Source organism: Ochotona princeps, chromosome 20, assembly GCF_030435755.1.
Source record: "Ochotona princeps isolate mOchPri1 chromosome 20, mOchPri1.hap1, whole genome shotgun sequence".
Classification (NCBI taxonomy): Eukaryota; Metazoa; Chordata; class Mammalia; order Lagomorpha; family Ochotonidae; genus Ochotona; species Ochotona princeps.
The window spans coordinates 9,520,712-9,542,681 of NC_080851.1; the positions used below are offsets into that span (position 1 = coordinate 9,520,712).

A 21,970-nucleotide genomic window follows, 5' to 3' on the forward strand; every position below is an offset into this window, starting at 1 on the left:
AGCAGAGTGGACTCAAACCAGTGGCCATATGGAACGCTGGTGTTACAGGAGATGGTTTAACCCACTCTGCCACAATGTCAACCCCAGTGATCAGAGCCTTGATACTTCTTGACAAGATTATAAAAATGAAACACTAAATTAGTACTAAAATTAACAATGCAGACGTCCTAAATAAGACATTCATGAGAAAAAAAAATCATACAGGTATTAACAGACATAGTCCAGCAGAACATATGAAAGGAGCAGTTTGACCAAGTGGGATTTCCTCCAGAAATATGAGAGTGATTTAGTATTGGGGAAGCTGTTGCAGTATTTCATTTATTGATATATCTGAGGAGGAATACCACTTATTTTATGCAGATGTTGAAAAGGCATTTAACAAAAAATTAACCATCCTTTAGAAAACACTGAATGTGTGCCCAGTGTGTTAGCCTAATGGCTAAATCCTTCCCTTACATCCACTGGGATCCTATACGGGTGCCAGTTTGTGTCCCAGCTGCTCCGCTTCCCATCCAGCTCCCTGCTTGTGGCCTGGGAAAGCAGTAGAGGATGGTCCAAAGCCCTGGGACCCTGTACCTATGTGGTGGTGTCCCGGAAGAGGTTCCCAGCTCTTGGTTTCAGATCAGATCAGCTCCAACTATTGCAGCCACCTGGGGAGTAAAGCATCATATGGAAGATCTTCCTCTCTGTCTCTCCTCTCTGTAAATCTGCCTTTCCAATAAAAATAAATAAATCTTTTTTAAAAAGTTTGAAAAAAAAATGCTAAAAGCAATAGGTATAACATTTCGGACAAATGTTTTGGTGCAGTGAATGAGCTGCCCTTGGGACTCCCATATGCCGTGTTCAGGTAAGTCCTGCCCCTGCTTCTGACCCGGTTTCCTGCTAATGTGCGCAGTGGGAGGCAGCAGGTGGTAGTTCAGGTATTTGAGCCCTGCCACCCAGGTAGGAAACCCAATGGATTTCCTCACTTGGCCTGGCCCAGCCCGGCCTTGGTGGGCTTCTGGGAAGTTAACCAGTGGATGAGAGTTTTCTTCCTCTTAAGTAAATTTTTAAAAACAAAAAAATTAATCCATTTATAGTTTTTCTTCTAATAGCATTCTGCATGTAATCTTTGAAGTTCTTTCAAATGAGTCCATTTTAAAATTTTTACACTGAAATAAAAATCTTTTATGCCCATTTTCCATGAACTTTAAAAAAAATCCGCTCACATTATCATTTACTCTTCAGTTGCACCTTATAATGCAATAATTTTAAACTGCCCCCACATCTTTCCTAAATTCAGAAAAGATCTCCTAAAAAAATATGGGAAGATTAGTTCATGACCACTTAGGCAGGGTTGTTGAATCTTTATGAATTAATGGACTGTTAGCCAATTTTCATGCTGACATAGGGAGATGTATGAATACATGTTTTCTTTTGAAGTGCAAGTATGACTTTTGCTGGATTTGCCTAGAAGAATGGAAAAAGCATAGTTCTTCCACCGGAGGTTATTACAGGTGTACTCGCTATGAAGTCATTCAGCACGTGGAGGAGCAGTCCAAGGAAATGACCGTGGAGGTAAAGATCCCAGGAAGCCACGGCTCCTGCCCCACCCCCTCGGTGCCACAGGATGCACCTTACAGTCCTTCATCTCCCAGCTTTATCATGATGAGACATTAAATTGGATTCTCTTTAGGGGATTTTGTTTATTTGTTTTGGTAAAGATTTGAAAAGCCTGAAAATATCTCAGCCTACTTCTGTAAGACTTAGAAACAATTTTAACATAGTATCAACAATATTCTGTTACACCACAGACTGGCTGGCTTGACAGTCACCGATTTCTCACTGCTTTGGAGCTAGACGGTAGCTGACTAGGTTCTTGGTGAAGGTGTTCTCCCCTGCCCTCACACTCACTGGGAAGGGAGAGTGCTGGTGTCCCTTCTTCCTTAGGAGGCCACCAGCTCTGTTAGAACAGGACCCCACGCTCATGACCATTGTAACCTTCATCACCTCACTTCACAGATCTCCAGATTCTCGTCACAGGAATTTGGGCTTCAACATAAGAATTTTGAGGGTGCCCAAGTCAGCCCGTAGCAGTGAGCAGTGAGCTGTGAAACCCTGAAGACCTTGTAATGCAGGAATCAGGGCCACTTGGCTCCTGCACTTGTGAATCCCGTCGTTTGTCACAGGAAACACAGATGCAAAACTTTGTTCTAGGCACCGGTCAGAGTCACTGCGTATGCAAACAATGGTCTGTTTGCATTCGTGCCTATTATTCATAATTATTTGGCAATAATTCCTTCAAAACAGTTTTAGTAGTTCCTTGCTCTTATAAAATCATTTGTGGACTTTTGTTTCCTAGGCCGAGAAAAAACACAAACGGTTTCAGGAGCTTGACCGATTTATGCACTATTACACAAGGTTTAAGAACCATGAGCATAGTTACCAGGTATGTCCCAGACCATTACTCATGAGCCATGCCGGGCTATACTTTCGTAAATTAATAAAGCAGATAGTTCAAATACTTTGTTTCTTTTTCTTTAGTTAGAACAACGCCTTCTTAAAACAGCCAAAGAAAAGATGGAGCAATTGAGCAGAGCTCTCAAAGAAAGTAAGTTGTATGTGGTATGTGTGATAGTTAATGTAACCATGCTGAGTCATTGAAGGGTAGAAGGTTAGGAGTATATATATCCATAAGCCAATGTGGTACTGTCTTAAGTTCTCTGGAGCCCTAAGCACCTTGCAGGTGAGACCTGTGTCAGTGGGTTTCTTGCTCAGTACCTAACCTGTTACTTTAATGCAGCCTAGATAAATAGAACAACACCTCCAATTGGGCGGGCACCACCCTGCTGGCAGAAGTCATGTGGTGCGTGCCTGCCAAGACAGCTGCCCACGGGCCTTGCAATTCAGTATATCTCTTTGCATGCTAATTTTAAAGGGCCACAAATGATGTTAGAAATATTCAGATGGCCCTCGGTAGAGAAAGATTCTCCTTGCCGGGGAAACTACAATGTTAGAAAAGTGGGTGGCCACTACAGGGCACCCCGACCTAGTGAATGTTGCACAGTTGTTGCGGCCTGAGATAATGGTGTGCAAGTCAGATACAGACCGGAGAGAAAGAATCCTTTTGCTAGTAAATAATCAATGATAAAATCACAGAATAGAGCCGTGTGGAGAGGCTGACTTGGGGATCCTAAACTGGCAGCTACCAAGAGAACACTGCCCAAATACGGCTTCAGCGTGGGTTATGTCAGTAGCATGTAATATCCCCCAGTGACTGCATAGAGCACATTCCAGTATGTTTGCTTTTAAAAGGTCCCATTTTATGTCTATGTATGAAATATATGTTTTAAGCCTAAAAAAATGTGATCGGTTATACTTGTTTTTGCTCTATTTTATGAAAGTGACTATGAACACACCTTCTTCATGAAGACCTTCTAGTCAAAACATAGTATTACATTTAATAAATCAGAGTGAAGAGGAAAGTATAAATACAGCAAGCTTAGTGTCCTTGTTAATTTTTCATTCTGGGCATTAGTGATGAAACTACATCCCACCAGTATCAAACTCTTGAAATATTTCCCATAATAAAATCGCTCGAGTTTCCCTGGTTCTCCCGCAGGGATCTTAACCTCTCATCTCATCACTGAGGTGACCCTGACGACCAGAAGGCACCTGGCAGTAGTCAGCCATCTGCATTTCCCGGTGGGAAGTCCCACTGCTGCTTGGCTTCCGGGGCTTCCGGGCAGGGTGGCCAGAGGTGGGATGAATGGAGAGCTACGGCAGTGGAGGAAGCACTGAGTTCTCACACGTGCCACGATGAGGAAGAGGAGTGTTGCTTTGGTTTTGTCTTGGCATCTTCTTTCAGATGCCTTCCTAGGGACTGTGTGTCCTCAGAAGTGTGAAGTGTCAGGTTTGGTGCCTGTATCAGTTTATGCTTCCAACAGGCATGCACAGTAATCTGATGTTTATAAGTTTTATCAGTTTAGGGTTTTCTGCTTAATTTCTGTTTACTCTAAAAGTAGAACACTGTGATATTTGTGCAAGTAAGAGTCTCAGATATTCCTGTCCTTCCTCCGCACTCTTCCTTTGTTTCCCTCCCTCGAGCTTATTTAACAGCATTAGTTATCCAGTTGTTGCCCAGAAGGTTGTATCTCCTTTTCTGATGTTTTTGGTAATTTTGCTGGGCATATTACAATTAGGCCTCTTTGTATTGAGTTCCCTGAGGGTAATGTGGAAAATGAGGTGAAGCATGGCCCTGTGGGAAGGCCAGAACTGTGTATGTGGAGCAGTGGGGAGGAGCCCTGCAGGGGACTTTGCATACCTTTCTGGCTGCCCTCTGTGGGCGTGGGCTGCGCCTGCAATCCCACGCGGGTTACACACAGATGCTTCCTCCTGATTTACAGTCTAGTTCAAACAAGTGTCATCAGTTTCTTCTTCAGAACCCCTTATTTTTTTCTTTTTTCAAAGGGAACACATGGTGGTTTATTTAATTTTACAACAGTGTATTTGCAAAGAGTGGTTTCACTGTGATCTGATTTCTTTATAGCTGAAGGAGGCTGCCCAGATACCACTTTCATTGAAGACGCAGTTCATGTGCTCTTAAAAACTCGACGTATTCTCAAGTGTTCTTATCCATATGGATTCTTCTTAGAACCCAAAAGCACAAAGAAAGAAATTTTTGAACTAATGCAAGTAAGATGTCTTTTTTAAATTATGCTTAAATGGTAGCAGTTGTAATGAAAGCAGATTTTTAAAAAATCAGTTAACTGTTTTATCTAATTTGATTCTGATTAATAAAATAATAATTTTGTTTTTGTGCTTAAAACAATATTCAAATAAAGGAAAACTTACCAATAATAAGCTGAAATCTTGTGTATAGCTCCTTTTGCAATTAGGAATTTTGCCTTTGAAGATGAAACCAACACACATTACAATGTATGAATAAAAAGTTGATGATTCCCAGTTTCTTGTAAAAATGCAACACCAGAAAATCACAGTATTAACAATAAAAGTACCAGTGCCAGCCGACCTCTGACTTCATTGTACCATCTGACTGTCCTTGTCACAGCTCTTATGTTAGCCCTTTGTACCACAGTCCCATTTGTATCCAAGATTTCCTTCAGAATTAATATCCATTTTCTCCATTCTGCCCTCCAGACCTGCCACACGTCCAGCATGCTTGTCTTGCTTCGGATCTCTGCACCCTTCTGAATAACCAACACTGTGGCATGATGCGTTTGCTTACATAGTACTTCTAATATATTCTTTTCTTCACTCAGTTATCAATTCCTTGTAGGCCGGCAGTGCACTCACTACTACTTTGTAATGTGAATAATTACATTGCTACAAGGTGACTTCCTATATATGATCCTTTGTTCTGTCTCAAAACCTGGAAAAAATGTGCAAAACCACGTTCAAAAGGAAGTTATTTCAAAATGTGGATTTATTTCCAACTTTAGAAGAATTAACTTTAACTGAGAAATCAGATAGACTCTGGATTTGCTATTGATTAACCCACTCAGCCTGTAATCTTTTTCTTTCCCTCTCTCCCTTTCCCTCTTCTGAACACAGACAGACCTAGAAATGGTCACTGAAGACCTTGCCCAGAAAGTCAACAGACCTTACCTTCGCACACCCCGCCACAAGATCATCAAGGCAGCCTGTCTGGTGCAGCAGAAGAGACAAGAGTTCCTGGCCTCGGTGGCTCGTGGTGTTGCTCCCGCAGACTCCCCGGAAGCCCCGAGGCGCAGGTAGGCCAGCGCGGGGTGGAGGGCCTCCCGGCTCCACCACAGTCGCCAGCGTTCCCTGGTTTTACCCACCTAGTGTTCGTATTCCAGTGTTAATACCCAAAGTGGGGGTGGCTGACAGAAGTATGCTAACTTCTTTTTAGTGATTTTTTTTTCCCTGAGTAATATTTCTATTTTTTTTCTTATTTGTTAGTGTGCAGTTCCTCAGGCTAAATTAGAGTAGGTTATTTTTGCATTTGATGTGAACTCAAAACTGAGAATATTAGAATGTGTCATTCCGAATACTTACAGAATATAGTGATAGAACAGTCATGTAACAGTCATAAACAACTTTTTAAAAAACTGTGAAGAAATGAGAAACCAATTTTCATAAAAATGTTTAGGAGACCCAGATTTATCTTTTAAACACCAGTTGAGTTTTACTCTATTCAGATACCTACACTTTTGTCACTGTAAGATGAAGCATGTTATTTGTACTAATTATGAGCATCAGAGTCTTCTTTGACCCTATTTTTACTTAAATACTTATCAATAAATATATACTTAGAGAAGCCATCATACTTTGTTAGAATGTAATGATTTTTTATTTTTCCATCATTTTACATAAAAATAAAGTGACATAAAATTTGAAATAGTTAGAATATCACTTTAGTTATATTTTCATAGTTGATTTATTTTAGTAAAACAAGTTCCAAGTAGAATTAAAATTCATGTTCAGGGTCTTGTTGTGGATACTCTGTAGTACTGATAACAAATCAAATGGTGTGTCTAATTTCTTTGTAGCTTTGCTGGTGGAACATGGGATTGGGAGTATTTAGGATTTGCGTCACCTGAGGTAATTGTTTCGTGGGACTTTGTTTTTTTGTATTTTTCCTAAGTGCCATCCTGCTTGCATTTGCATCCTCATCTATCCCAAATCCTACTGAGATTTTCAGCAAGTCCATCTCGTTCCTTTGTAGCAAAAAAGTGTTGGCATAGCCTGCATCTAGAATATCGTCACATTGTTAAACAAGTCCCCGTTGTTATTATCTCTGTCTGAAAGGAGAACTGGACAAGCTTAACTTAGCAAAGGAGAAAGAGTGCTAAGGATGTCAAATCCGAGATAGAAACCGGCTCGACAGTGTGAGCTTTGCCAGTGTCCTCACAGTCACATGTACGTCACTCTTCTTGTGGCTTCTGGCTCTGACAGCAACCGTGGGAATCCTGAATGTTGAGGGCCTGTGACCGTGTCTGTCCATTAAAACTAATGCAAAATTAATGCAAATTTAAAGAATTTCCACACATTGTGACACTTTGAAATTTATATGACTCTGCCTTAACATAGACTGTGTGAAAAAAAAAAAAACTCCCAACAGATTTCCAGATTAAATTTACAATTTTTTTTTTTTTTTAAAAGATTTACTCATTTTATTACAGCCAGATATACACAGAGGAGGAGAGACAGAGAGGAAGATCTTCCGTCCGATGATTCACTCCCCAAGTGAGCCGCAACGGGCCGATGCGCGCCGATCCGATGCCAGGAACCTGGAACCTCTTCCGGGTCTCCCACGCGGGTGCAGTGTCCCAAAGCATTGGGCCGTCCTCAACTGCTTTCCCAGGCCACAAGCAGGGAGCTGGATGGGAAGTGGAGCTGCCGGGATTAGAACCGGCGCCCATATGGGATCCCGGGGCTTTCAAGGCAAGGACTTTAGCCGCTAGACCACGCCGCCGGGCCCTAAATTTACAATTTTTCCAGGCAGGTTCAATCCCATCTTATTCTCTTTAAACTGACTAGGTCAGTATCAAGCATTACTGGCCATTTTAGCAACTTGAAAGGCAGGAAAGCCCAGTGGGAGGACACACCTGAAAGTCTGAGGGACACCTGCAGCTTAGGTAGCTCTTAGCCAGTGTTCTTCCTTAATTTCTCCTCTTTAAAAGGTGGTGCTGAGACCACTTGAAAGTTCTGGAAGGATTAAAGCACTTCATCAAGTCACTGGCAGAATTGGTGCTCCATAAATGGTGGCCATTATTATTATTTCTTTAAGATTTCTTTTCTTTTCTTTTCTTTTTTTTTAAGGAAATTTTACAGAGAGCAGGAGAGACAGAGAGAAAGATCTTCCATACTCTGGTTCACTCTCCAAGTGGCTGCAGCAGCTGGAGCTGAGCCTATCTGAAGCCAGGAGCTTCTTCTGGGTCTCCCATGCAAGTGCAGGGTCCCAAGGCTTTGGATCATCCTTCACGGCTTTCCCAGGCCACAGGCAGGGAGCTGGAAGAGAAGTGGAGCAGCCAGGATATGAACCAGTGCCCATATGGAGTACTGGCACATGCAAGGTGAGGACTTTAGCCACTAGGCTATTGCATCGGACCTGGCTGTTATTATTTTAAACCAAAAAATTCCAAGTAGCTTTTTTCCCTATAAATCCCTGAACTTTTCCGTCTTTTTTGTAACTTTAACATTCTGAAGCCATTTGAACCCTCTTGACTAAAACCTTTTTTTTTTTTTTTAAATTACTTATTTTGAAAAATTCACAGATTAGGAAAGGAAGGAGGCAGTGGCTGTGGGTAGAGGAGAGAGAGATGTTTTCATCCCCCTGGTCCACTCCTCAGATGGCCATACTAGCCAGGGATATGCCAGGCAGGTGTTAGGAGCCAGGAGCTCACCGACGTCTCCCACACTGCCGTGGGGATAGCAGGAGCCCAGACACTTGGGTCATCTCGTACTGCTGACGGAATCAGAGGTGGAGCAGCCAAGGCACGAACCAGTGCTCGTAGGATCTGTGGGCATCTCAAGCTGTGGTTTTACCTACTGTGCTGCAACACTGGCCCCCTAAAGCCCTGTCCTGCTGACTCACAAATTGTAGGAATTTTTGAAAATTTTGGATAAATTTTACAACAGCAATTTTTTTTTAATCTGTTGCCTTGTGAGAGAATGGCATTTGAGAATTCTCCATCAGAATGGTAAGAAACATAAAGTCTCCTTTTGGCACTTTCTAAAGCTTTATGTTTTTCCTAAACTGGAAATATGTAAGAAATGTGGTGGTCGTCGGCAGTGGTGGTCCAGCGAGCCCTGGTAAGGTAAATCGCCCACTTGGAGGCACAGGCCTTCAGGAAGAACAGGAAGTGATGCCGCAGCCCAGCCCGGAAGCTCAGAGAGCCTGAGCTCACACGTCCCACCGGGCCTGGAAGGGTGCCTTCTAGCACTTAGCCGGGGAAGCAGTTTAAATAAATTTCATTAAAGTGGTTTGATGTGGACTTTTATCTCGGATATAGAATTGGCATTCGCTATTGCCAGTACTTTCACTGTAGAAGCATGTTGAATATTCTAGGGTAACCGTCTCACCAGAAAGCTGAATATCTTCAGGCTGATAACACTGATACAGTGCTTCTTGGCTTTTTCCACTGCTGCCTTGTCCTCTGGGTCTCCTGTTGTCCTTGCTTGTCTGTGAATGTGCAGTTCTTGCCAGAGACTAGCAGGTGTTCTCAAGGCATAGGTTCGTGTAGTTACCGTGCTTTCGAAGTAGTTGTCAGAAATGTAAAGTAGACTCACAGACATTTGCTTAAGTCAGTATCCTTCCTACACACTAAACACTTGCTTTTCCTGTGTTGAGAACAGCATCACATACCAGCCAGGATAGGAACGAAGCCAGATCACACCCTACTTGTAAAGCTAATCTGGGACTGGCACATTGGCTCAGTTGGTTAATCCTAATAATAACGTTTTGAAAAAGTTTAAAAAGAGGACTTGGTATAACGGCCTAGTGGCTAAATCCTCACCTTGCAACCCCCAGGATCCCATGTGGGCGCCAGTTTGTATCCCAACTGCTCCACTTCCTGTCCAGCCACCTGCTTATGGCTTGGGAAAGCAGTAAAGGATGACCCAAAGCCTTGGGACCCTGCACCTGTGTGGGAGGCCTGAAAGAAGCTCCTAGCTCCTAGCTTCAGATAGGCTCAGTTCCAGCTGTTGTGGTCACTTGGGGAGTGACACAGTGGATAGAAGATCTCCCTGTCTCTCATTCTCTCTGTAAATTTGTCTTTCCAATAAAAATAAATAATTTTTTTTAATTTTAAAAGAAAGTTAACCTAGCATTTTTTTTTCTAGTCTAGTTATCTGACTGAGTATGCTGCAAAGTATTCCCAAAGAATAGGAAAGCCAGCCATCTGGCAAGTGCTGAACAAAGTATATGTGTCCTTTTCCCCTGTTGCATCTGTCACAGTCATTAAAAAAAAACACCCAGCTGACAGGGGTGACTAAACATCAAAAAGAATGATATGGAATTAGTAATAATATTAGATAAGAAAGTGCTTGACGTCACAGGGCATGAAGAGAGGGTCTGGTATAAGCTGGCATTGGACCAGACAGGTTATTCCCGGTTATTCCCAATATGTCTAGGCAATGGTAATACTTAATTGAAAATATTCTTTTGCCATTTCACCTTTTCTGTTTCCTTGGCAAGGTACCACCTGAACTTTTTCTAAAACCAAAATGATTTTATAATATGTCTATAAATTGCACATTTTCCCTCCTTGGGGGTAGAAAATGCACTGTTGTTTGCATTCAAAGCCTGGCTTGCTCTCCTGTACCATGTAATCTTTGGTCCCTGCAGGAATATGCTGAGTTCCAGTACCGGAGGCGACATAGGCAGCGCCGCCGTGGAGATGTGCACAGTCTGCTAAGAAACGCCCCAGACTCTGATGAGCCCAGCGAAAGCACCTTAGGTAAGCCCTGGCCTGAGCACACCCCTGCCTCCCAGCTCTCCCAGACGCCCAGTGAAAAGTGGCTGATGGTAGTGTTCTTATGTTCCTAAGGGATTGTGCCATCACAGGATGCAGAACACCACGGGGGTCCCAAACACGGGTGTGGCAAGCAGCCTACCCTCAGGGCTGTGGGACTGTGGAACAGTGCACTCAGATCCCACATTCTACAGAGCGGTCTTGGCAGTGCCACTGCATAGGCTCGTGGGCAGCACTGAACTGGGCACAGATCAGAGGCAGGCACCTGCGGAGCACCCAGTTAACTGCAGCTGTTGGTGGTTACTGCTCCTGTCTGGTCATCTCCGGGAGTCAGTGATGGTCTTTAAAGGAAGGCAAGAGAACTCAAGTTAGGGCTTGAGGGGGAAAAGAGGAACAGATATGCTTCACGCTCATGAGGGAACCCTTCAGAGCAGGAGCCAAGGGACTGGGACGTGAGAGATTGCCAGTGGTAGCATTAGATGCACAGCGTGGCTTATGGTGAGGCAGCAGGGAGTGAGAAATCCCAAGATTGTGTGAGCTGTGGAGGGTGGGGGTTCAACAGCACTGAAAGAAATTGCCCACCTAAATAACGGGGTGCCTGGGAAAAGTGAGTGTGCCTGTCTGTAATCTTGCTGCCCATTGCTTTGGAACAGATATTCCAGAAGGTGGCAGTAGCCGCAGGCCTGGCACCTCCGTGGTAAGTTCTGCCTCTATGAGTGTTCTGCACAGCTCCTCCTTGCGTGACTACACCCCTGCCAGTCGCTCTGAAAACCAGGACTCTCTGCAGGTAGCCTTTGCACGCAGCCTGGCTGCCCGGGCGTTTGCTCTTGGTCTGTGTGGCATGCTGTCCTGTTTTCCCCTTCGCGGCTGTCCTGCGGGCTTCCCTTCCCCCATCTTGATTGTGCGGGGATCTACGGGACGATTCTATTAGTTCAGATTTGTTTAAGGTCTTCCCCCCACCCCCGGGATGAGCAAGGAGAAAATTCATGTAAGATTTGAGTAGATGAAATAACTGGTACAATTAAAAGTAATTCTATTTGGGGAAACAAGCACGAGTGACTGATAGAGTTAACTTGGACTTCGTCTCCTTTAGCCACAGTTGAAGGTGGCTTTGCTTTCTTTGCTTCAGACCCCGAGTTCCCTGGAAGAAGACGACCCTAACATACTACTCGCCATCCAGCTGTCACTGCAGGAGTCCGGCCTGTCCCTGGACGATGAGACTAGAGAACTGGTCAGTAGTGAAGCATCCCTGGGAGCAATAGGCACTTCGTTGCCGTCCAGGCTGGACTCAGTGCCCAGGAGCACTGAGAACCCACGGGCTGCCCTGAGCAGCTCTGAGCTGGCCGAACTCGGGGACAGCCTCACGAGACTCGCAGCAGCGTGCGACCCCTTGCCAGCCGACACGGTGAGTTCACGCCCTCTCCAAGAGGCAAGGAGGGACTTCTGCCCCTCATCCAGTGACCCTGACCCAGCTGGCCAGGACCCCACCATCAGCGACAATCTGCTCGGCAGCATCATGGCTTGGTTTCATGACGTGAGTCCCCAGAGCATTGCCCTGATCCCTCCAGCGGCCGCGGGGCCCAGTGCGGGGCCCAGTGCAGAGCCCGTGCCGCCTTATGTGGAGGCCGCGCTGGAAGGCCTGAGGGAGGTGGAGCCAGCGCGGCAGGGAGAAGAGCCGGAGTGCAGGGCTGCTGGAGGAAGCCAGGGAGAAGGCGGTCAGTTGGAAGGTCGGCTGGCCGAGGAAGCCGCGCCGCCCCCGGGGGACGGCGGGAATGATGCAGCCGGCCGAGGGGGCGGACCAGGGGCTCCAGGCCAGACGCCTCCCACGTCCGGTGACTGGCGGGGGCACACGCACCTGGTGTGAGTGCAGCAGGCACTGAGGCCTGGCCCAGGACGTTGCGGTTCAGTCGTCCCAGCTCCACACTGCACCATGGTAACACCAGGGGCCGCAGCTCGGCTCTCGGTTTTCGTCGTACAGGGAATTTCTTTTGTATTTAATTGGATCGCTTTCCCCCTTTTTGCTGGCGGAAGGAAGAGCAAGAGAGAAAGAAATGCAGAATACACAGGTTGTGTTCCACATTCTTAGAAAGAGCCGTCATCTGTTTAGCCCAGTACTGTAGGGAAAGGCTGCTGTCTTCATCTGGGGCGACTTTCCTCTGAAACCACCCGAATGCCCGTTTTCTTCATCCGAAGGCTCCCCTGGACAGAGCTGGTGGCTGTGTGTCCTTGGGCCCCGGTCCTGTCTCAGCTCCTGAATCGAGCTCTCCAAGCTTCTCTGTAGTGTCTACCATGGGCTCATGAATTTTCATTTTCACATGAATCAAAGATTTCCTTCCCTGTCCATATCCAGCCCAGTCGTGCCAAACTGTTTCGTGCGCTGACCCACAAGGCGGTTAGGTGTCCCACGTGCCAGCGTGTTCCAGGGCAGCGTCAGCCTTCTCAGGAGGACACGGTGCCACTCGGCAGCAAAGGTATTCCAGAACTTCGTGTGCTTCTGTTGCCATGGAGACTGCATTTCACTAAATGTAGCCTGTAGTTTAAGTTAACTAAACCTAATGCTGCTGTTAAAACAGTTTATTTTAATATGAAAATACAGTTGATTAGCAACAGCGGTGCTGTGTTTTAAGAGACACTTTATCAGAAGTGCAATCCTAGTTCTTTGTTTTCACAATTTTACAGTGCATTCTAATTACTAATGGGTGCAATTACTTTTAATGGTGTTTTATAAAATAGAAAAAAAGTGGAGTTTTCATGAGTTATAGTAAATCCCACAATTATTTAAAAATTCAATAAAAACATCCTTCGCAACATGTTTTACCGTGCCTTTGCCTAACCCGAACGGATAGTTGCCAGTTAAATAAGTGAGTAATTCAAATTTCAGTGTCTCTTCTGAAACAACTATGCTATGAATTGCAAAGACCTCCATAAAACCACCCATGGCCTTGCCTTTACAGTAAACATGACAACTCAATGTTCAGTTTGTTTGCCTAAACTGCAAATGCTGACGTGTGTCCGTTCTATTGCACAATACTCATTTTCTGTGTGATTACTGTTCAGTGTTGAAAAATGATCAACTTCCTAGTTACCAGTGTCTTAACGTGAAGAAAACACTGCTCTTAGTTGTAATTAAGATACCATGGTACAGTGTGTAATTAAAACTAGAGAAAACCGTTGGATGGCTGTTTTGCTCACATGTTCTCAGAGCTAGCGCTGCACAAGCAGAGTAGGCCCGTGCAGCGTTCCGTGCGCATTTCCGCGGGTGTTAGCTGACCCCTGCAGAAAGCCGACCTGCAGCGCTTTGTACAGGCAAGTCCTCGGTGGGGTGTCATTGTTGGTATCCACATGAGTGGTGATGATGATTTGTGATTATTTTTGTTTGTTTGTTTTTGCCTCCCCCCCCACCCAACCCTGGTTTTGAAATGTTTTTGTGCTTTGGCTAAACGTGGCAAAAACATTGTTAATTCAAGTATTGAATAGTCCCAGGCAGGTTCTGCCAGGATGAACCATATGGGACTTGTCCCTGCACCGTGGATGTCAAAGGTCTACATTTGATTTTGTTTCTCCAGTTATCAAACACTTGATACCAATCCCTATGGACGTGGGGGTGGGGGGAACTGTTAACTTTATCTGCAGTGTATTACTGTACATGCAACTGAAGTAGTCCATTCAAGGATATTTTTTTTTTTACAAATTTATTTTGGATTAACAACCCTCAACACCACTAATTTGTAGAACATGCTGTGAGTTTCCGATGGAAAGAGCCGTTGCTTCCCTCTGAGGCACCTGGCGCAGGTGCAAGGGCGAGCGGGCATCCCTCTGAGGCACCTGGCACAGGTGCTCAGGGAACTGGCTGTGTGGGAAGCAGCCCTGGCCGCAGCCCGCTTCCCCTGCAGCCTGTGCCACATAGCCTTTGTTTCCATGCCCTTCTCTCCTGAGCGTGAGAAATGATCGTAACCCAGTTTGTATTTCCTTGGTACGTATTTTAAAAACAACACAGTCATTGACTTTACAATTCAGTAATAACGTTTGGCAAAGCCTATTTTGTAAACAAGTTAATTTTATAATGTAAAAAAATGTTAATTTTACCTTGTTACTTGCACTTTCCTAGTCTATACTTGATACATTCCCACTTTATATGCAGTAGGATTCTACAAACGTGCAGATGTTGGCCAAATGAATGCTGTTAATGAGATGTAAAATTATTTGATTAAACATTTATTACTTAAACTACTTCCATTTGTCTCATTACATTATAGACTTTTTTAGCCAAGTCAGGAAGCTGATTTGCTTCAAACTAAATCTCCTGTAATATATGATGGGGTTAATTGGGGATTCTTTTTTTTTTGCATGTAATTGCTGTCTGATACCTTTGTACCAACCCACTTAACTCTGAGCACCCTACACTGCAATTATAAACCCAACAACACATGATTTCAGTGCTGTTTTCCATCTTCATGCCTTTAAGTGGGAAAAACCTTAAGGATTTTCTGTGGCATTCACTAGTAGAAACATATCAAAAAAGATATAATTTTCAAATGTATTTTGTGAAGCTGCTTAGGAAAGTGGGGAAAAAACATATGCTAATTGGAACAAAAATGACCACCTCTCCATCACTTGAGTATTCCATCCATAGGAATTACAAGGCAGACCGGCAAGAGCCCTTTGGGTGCCACGCACAAACTGCAGGCCACCAGTGGGTGTCTAATTGGTAGGTGCCAGTGAACCTGTCTTAAAGCCTTTGAGTGTGTGGATCTGAAGCTTAACTACTACCAGGGTGCATAGATTGCCCTACTCCTTGAGTGGCAGTGTTTATTAAAGCCACTCCATCTCTTTTTTTAAAAGATTTACTTATTTTTATTGCAAAGTCAGATATTTAGAGAGAGGAGGAGAGACAGAGAGGAAGATCTGTCCATTGATTGACTCCCAAAGTAACCACAATGGCCAGAGCTGAGCCGATCCGAAGCCAGGAGCCAGGAACCTCTTCCAGGTCTCCCATGCGGGTGCAGGGTCCCAAAGCTTTGGGCCGTCCTCGACTGCTTTCCCAGGCCACAAGCAGGGAGCTGGATGGGAAATGGAGCTGCTGGGATTAGAACCGGCGCCCATATGGGATCCCAGTGAATTCAAGGCGAGGACTTTAGCCACTAGGCCACCACGCTGGGCCCACTCGTCCCATTTTTGTTCTCTTTTCATTCTCAAATATTTGTCACTTGCCCGTTACTAAAAACCTGAGACTTAGTGGAGTTTGCTTGTAATTTCAAGAACAGTTCTACTTGGGCAACAAAAGCGTATCACTTTGTAATCTGAGTGTCAAATGGTGATATCAATTTGGCGGTTCTGTTTGTTTTAAGGCTGAAAGTAAAAGCTCAGAAAAAAAACTGTCATGTGCTCAGCTGTTGGCTGACTAGAAGTTTCAGCTCAGCAGTGTGCTGTGAATGTAATTATTGGCTCTTTTATTCTTTTTTTTTTTTCTAAGATTTGTTTGTATTTTAGAAAAGCGAGGTTACAGAGAGACACAGATACCAACCATCTGTTCACTCCCCAAATGAGCACAGTGGCTGAGCTGGATTAGTCCAAAGAGAGGAGCCAGGAACTTCTGGTTCTCCTACGTAGGTACAGAGGTCCCAGCACTTGGGCCTCCTTCACTGCTTTCCCAGACCATTAGCAGGGAGCTGAATCAGAAGTGGAGCAGCCAGGACTCGAACGAGTGTCCATATTGGATGCTGCACTGCAGGCAGCAGCTTAACTTGTTATACCACAGTACCGACTCATGAATCTTAACTTTATATTACTGCCTTGACAGGTATTAAAGCCTTCTCAGAAGGGTAGATTCATTCTATTTTAGAGTGTTCTAGAAAGTTAGAAGTGACTTACTAGACTTTGCTACATGACAGTCCTTATTTTAGGCACTAACCAGAGTCACCATTCTGAAAGAAAGATGGACAAGTTCCCTTTCGTTCTCAGTTCGCTTAGGACTGGCAGGTGGCTGACCATCAGAACTATCATGAGTCTTTGAAAACGTAATTTGACAATATTCTTTTTTTTTTTAATTTTTTTTAAAGATTTATTTTATTTTATTACAAAGTCAGATATACAGAGAGGAGGAGAGACAGAGAGGAAGATCCTCCATCCGATGATTCACTCCCCAAGTGAGCCGCAATGGTCGGCGCGCGCCGATCCGAAGCCGGGAACCAGGAACCTCGTCCGGGTCTCCCACGCAGGTGCAGGGTCCCAAAGCTTTGGGCCGTCCTCGACTGCTTTCCCAGGCCATGAGCAGGGAGCTGGATGGGAAGTGGAGCAGCCGGGACTAGAACCGGCACCCACATGGGATCCCAGGGCGTTCAAGGCGAGGACTTTAGCCGCTAGGCCACGCCGCAGGGCCCGACAATATTCTTTTTTCTTTTTTAAAGACTTATATATTTGAAAGTTAGACTTATACACAGAGAGAGAGAGACAACAGAGATCTGTCTGCTGATTCACTCCCCAAATGGCCATGACAGCCAGTTCTGGGTCAGGCTGAAGCCAGAAGCTTCATTCTGCTCTAATGTGGGTCCAGGAGTCCTTGGGCCAGGTTTCACTACTTTCCCAGGAGTATTAGCAGGGTGCTGGGTCTGAAGAGGAGTAGCAAGAACTTGAACCACACCCACAGGGTATGCTGGTGCTACAGGTGGTCCTTAACATGCAACGCCACATCACTGCCTCTTGATGATACTCATCATCAGGTTATTTGTTGTCCCTCAGCCCACTGTTTTGTAAGTACTTGTCACATAAGTGCCTGGCATGATGTGAGGCATAAGGTTACAGTTTGAGAGAGAAATCCACGGGGGGCCGACATGATGGCTCAACTAGCTAATCCTCAGCCTGCAAGTACCAGCATCCCATATGGGCACCCATTTGCTTCCCAGCTGCTCTGCCTCCCATACAACTCCCTGCCTGTGGCCTGGGGAAAGACAAGTATGATCCAAAGCCTTCGACTCCAGCTCTCACGTGGGATACCTAGAAGGAACTCCTGGCTCCTGGCTTTGAATCGGCTCAGCTCCAGCCATTATGGCTGCCTGGGGAGTGAATCAACAGATGGAAAATCTTTCTTTATATCCTCTTTCTGTAAATCTGCCTTTCCAATAAAAAATAAATCTTTGGGGGAAAAAAGGTAACAACCTGAAAGAGTGCAAATAAGAAAATGGTTGTAGTTGGAAGAGACAGTTCTCCCATTTTTTGCCTGGGCCACCTCTCAGGATTTATGTAAATAGTGACCTTGAAGGTAAGGAACAGGCTTAGCCACCTGCTATGGAGGCAGTGAATTCTGTGCACACGGTATCCCTGGGCAGCATCCTGGATCCACCAAGTGCCGGGTGTCTGTCCAGGCCCACCGTGCAGCCCCTGCAGAACTGGAAGTAGGGAATTGGCCGAGATGCCCATGTTCATTGTGCCTGCTGTGCTGAGGGAGAAATGCCTTCACCTCTCACCCGGGAGACTCCTTTGTTGGCACGCCTGGGACTGCCACGGGGTACTCACGTGCCTTGAAGTAGGACAAGAGGCGCACTGAAGATCCGGAGGCTTTGCCCAACAGGACGGGCTGCTGAGAGACATTTTGCAGACAAGCAGCCACAGCCAGGTTCAGGAAGGTAAGATGCCCCATGGTCTGGGAGCCTACGTTCTCTCCAACTTGATGAGCAAGATGTAGGGTTGCAGGAGGCTGGGAGGGTTCCAGAGTGCAGCTTGCGGCAAGGGAGAGGAAGATCCAGCCCGTGGCCCCTGCATGACCTCAGGCAAGACTGAAAATTAACAGTCTGTAGCAGGCTAAATTTTTTAAATAAATTTTTGATGATGTTTATATAGTTGAGAGGGATGTGTGCCCATGTGGACCTCCAGTTAGGGTGGGAGAGCTGTCCAATTTATTCTGCCCTCCATGGTACTAGATGTCCTCTACAGGCCTCAGTGAACTGGTTGTCCTGTCCCCATGAGCATCTGGACATGCTGTCTGCTGCACAGGCCTCAGCAACTGTAGAGACCCAGTTCTGACACAGTCAGACCACAGAACCAGTGATTTTCACTGTAGTTGGAGTTCTGAGTCCAATGACCTAGTTACAGGGGTGGAAAGCAGTCCCCAAAGAAACTTTGCCAGAGTTGACCCCAAAACTGACTTCCATGTGTGCCAGTCAGTGTGGGGTCCAGCTCAGTCCATCACCCACATCAGCCAACATACACATTGATCAGTTCTGTCCCCATCTCATACGCAAACCAGTGGATGCTGTGGCCCAGCCTAATCCTGCCCACCACACATTTGACCCTCACATATACCAGCGGGAACTCCAGCCTAGTTAGAGCAACTTCCAATAACCCCTACTAGGCCTGCCCCCAACCCTGGTTTCTATGCATGCTGATATGTGTAGCAGACTGGTCCAGTCTGTGCCACATCCCATTCAGTTCTTGTACACATTAATGGGGATTGGAGCCTGGCTCAACCCAACAAGTCCCACTATCCAGTCCATACTCATCCTGGCAGGTGCCACTGCCTGTCTAGCCAGGACCTCCCTATCCCTGGTTCTCGTGCTCACCAGTGGCAGCTGCAATCCATCAGAGAGGTGCCCACAGTTTCCCTACTAGGCCCACTCTTAGCCCCAAATCTTGGCACTTTCCAGGTGGTTCTGTGGTCTAGCTGACAGGACTTGCCCCAAAACCAGCACTTGCCAGCTGATGTTGCAGCAAAGCCCAACTAGCCTGCACTTACTCTGACTCATGCAAGCTCTAGTGGATATGGTCATTTAGCCCTGCCTGGCTCTCCCCCTAAGCTGCACACATACAGGCCAGCAGGTATTGTGGCCATGCCCAGCCTGGTCTGCCCCAATCCCAGTTTTCATTCTCACAAGCAGGAGCAGTGACCAGGAGAGGAGCCCCACAACTCTCCAGTGGGCGTACTTGGTATGTTTCCGTGGGTGCTGCCGCCTGACTCAGCCCAGCCTAGCAAGCTAATGTTTCTGTTAATCTTCTATGGCCTGCAAATAGTATCACAAATATCCTAACACCCCTGGCAGGAAAAAGGTTCCCAGCCCCTGGTTTAGAGCCTTGGTGAAGAGGGAGGGACTGAAACAAGCTGTTCTCCACGGGTCTTTGTTGGCACTCTGTGGTCTGACAGGCCGAAGGAAACCTTTTCCGGCCGGGGTCAGTGATTCTGTGGGCCTCGCTGAGTTAAGGCCTCCCCCAGAGTGTCTCAGTGGCCTCACTCTCTGCTTGGGAGCCTGGTGGCATGGTTGGCTGCCTTGCCTACAAGTGCGGAACAGGTTGCACCCCGTCCCTGGCCCCTGCCTTAGCTGACCTGGCCAGCAGTGAGGACAAGGTCCTGGGTGCACGGTGACAAAGGGTGTCTCAGATGGGAAGGTACAAGGGAGAGGGCAGAGGGGAGCGAGGGTCACCACCGTGCTGTGAGAGGACTCTGTCCGGGCAGCCATGCTGCCCACCCTGAGGGACTGTGTGGCCTGGTACCTGTTGGCCATTTCTCACGTCCACCCCGTGCATTCCCTGACTTCACACGTGTCCTCAGCTCTGTCTGCATTCAGAGAGTGGAATAGGCTTCTGGACTTACTTGGCTGAGAGGAATGAAAGATAAAGGGGCCTTGTGGCTGGGGCTCCATAGGGGATTCTGGGTAATACGGCTTCCAAATCTGAACAGAATGTATCCAACCATTTCATACTTACACCCTGGGATTCTTCCAAGGGCTTCCATGAGTAGAGAGGGCCCAATGGGACATATAAATCCTTCCAATCCTAGGTCTCTGCCCTCCCAGATCACCGGCAGAAGCTACCTGGATCCCACAAGGAGAAAAGAAACTGGATTACCTTAGTGACTGGCAGCTGGCACACTCAAGCCTTTTCCTGGGACCACATCGCCACCTGCTGGACACAATCGCCAGTACACCTACTTTGAAACAAGGTAGTAAGATACCCACTGGGACCAAACTCCTGGAAGCCTTGTAACCTGCGGCTCTGACATCGTTGCGCCTTGGGGTCCATCTGCCACAGGGCAGGACTGACAAGATGGGAAGCACCTCAGAAGGTGTTTTTAGTTGAATAGAAATAACGCCTCAGAGGGTGCAGCTTGCAGTAGCTGAATTTTACCTGAAATGTGATACTTTGGGGGGCTATCTTGCACCCGGTTCCAGCACCTGAAACAGTCCCCAGCTCAGTAGAGTCTCAAAATACAGAAAGCCTGAGCTTGGTCCAATCTGCCTGGCCGCCAGAAGTTTCCACCATATCCCAGTCAGGCTCTTTTTGCAGCTGTGGGTGATTGTTTATGTAAGTATGGAAAAGCAAAGGAGCTAGAGTAGCTAAGAGCATTAAGTGGGAGGAATCTCTGTACCCAGTTTCAAGACAACAGTCACGACAGCTGTGATCCCGGAGCGGGGAGGCGGGGGACACATACATCCAAAGAGAGTAAAGAACAAGGGACAGCCATGCACCTCGGCTGACTTTGGAAAGAGCACATGCTGTTTACCGAATGGCGCTGGAACAAGTAGCACATGGCAGGCAGAATAGGAACCTGCAGCTGCACCTGTGCTGCGTCCCACCGCGTGCGACTCAGAGATAGGAACCTGCACTGCGTCCCACTGTATGTGAAATTTAAAGTGGCTCAGAGACTCAGATGTGAAACACGACACCTTACATAAATATCAACTCGGTCAGCAGGCTAGCTTGACACCCAAAACATGGACCAGTAAGAGAAACACTTGGTACACTGGTCTGCATCAAAGCATTAAGGCTTTTTCTCTGATGAAGGAGATGGAGAGAGAACCACCGGCTGGGAGACGGCATTTGCACATCTTGTACCTGGTGAAGCACGCAGATCTGGAATCTAAAGTATTCTTTAAATGAAATCATAAGACAAATGATCCGATATGAAGTGGGGAAAAAAACCAGGAAGGGATGTGTTTTTTGAAGAAGACAAATGACAAGCTCACACAAAGATGTTCAACAGCACACTGGAACTGAAGATGCCTAATGCCATCACAGCAAGACGCTGCGCACCTGCCAGAATGGTTACGGCCGACGGTGGCGGCAGCACCGGGCGCTGGTGAGGCTGCATCTCATGCGATGGGAGTATGAGATGGAGAATAGTACCGTGAATGGTTGTGCTGTGACCCCACACTTACACCCCCTGCGCAGGGTCGCAGAGAAAATGAAAGCTGCATTCACACAAAAACCCGTACATCACTGCTCATCGCAGCTTTATCTGTGGTAGCCAAACAGGGACACGCCAAAATGGGTGCAGTGGATAAATCATTAGCTGAGGCACATCCGTGCCATGAGCCGCTACTCAACAGTAACAAGAATTTCAAGAAGCTGGCATTTGGCCTCGCTAGCGATTAAGGTGCCCATGTTCCATATTGCGACTCCTGGCTCCAGTACCTGCCTTTGCTCCGGATCCCACTTGCCTGCTAACACACCTGGGTGGCAGCGGGTGATGGCTTGGGTAGGTGGGTCCCTGCTCCCTCTCTATAGGAGACCTGAACAGGATGGGGTTCTGACTCCCTGGCTCG

The 21,970-nt window shown here is 46.4% G+C and overlaps 1 protein-coding gene across 1 annotated transcript in view; it reads left to right on the forward strand.

The window, feature by feature from the left end:
• Positions 1-12,303, forward strand: part of ANKIB1 (ankyrin repeat and IBR domain containing 1) — a 76,287-nt gene extending 63,984 nt beyond the window's left edge. Inside the window, exons 12-20 of the mRNA XM_004582518.3 lie at positions 1,423-1,557; positions 2,342-2,428; positions 2,524-2,590; positions 4,529-4,674; positions 5,554-5,732; positions 6,513-6,564; positions 10,313-10,424; positions 11,093-11,226; positions 11,569-12,303. Of these exons, the coding sequence (XP_004582575.2) occupies positions 1,423-1,557; positions 2,342-2,428; positions 2,524-2,590; positions 4,529-4,674; positions 5,554-5,732; positions 6,513-6,564; positions 10,313-10,424; positions 11,093-11,226; positions 11,569-12,303 (1,647 nt within the window). The remainder of the gene's footprint in view (positions 1-1,422; positions 1,558-2,341; positions 2,429-2,523; positions 2,591-4,528; positions 4,675-5,553; positions 5,733-6,512; positions 6,565-10,312; positions 10,425-11,092; positions 11,227-11,568) is intronic.
• The last annotated feature ends 9,667 nt before the right edge of the window (positions 12,304-21,970 follow it).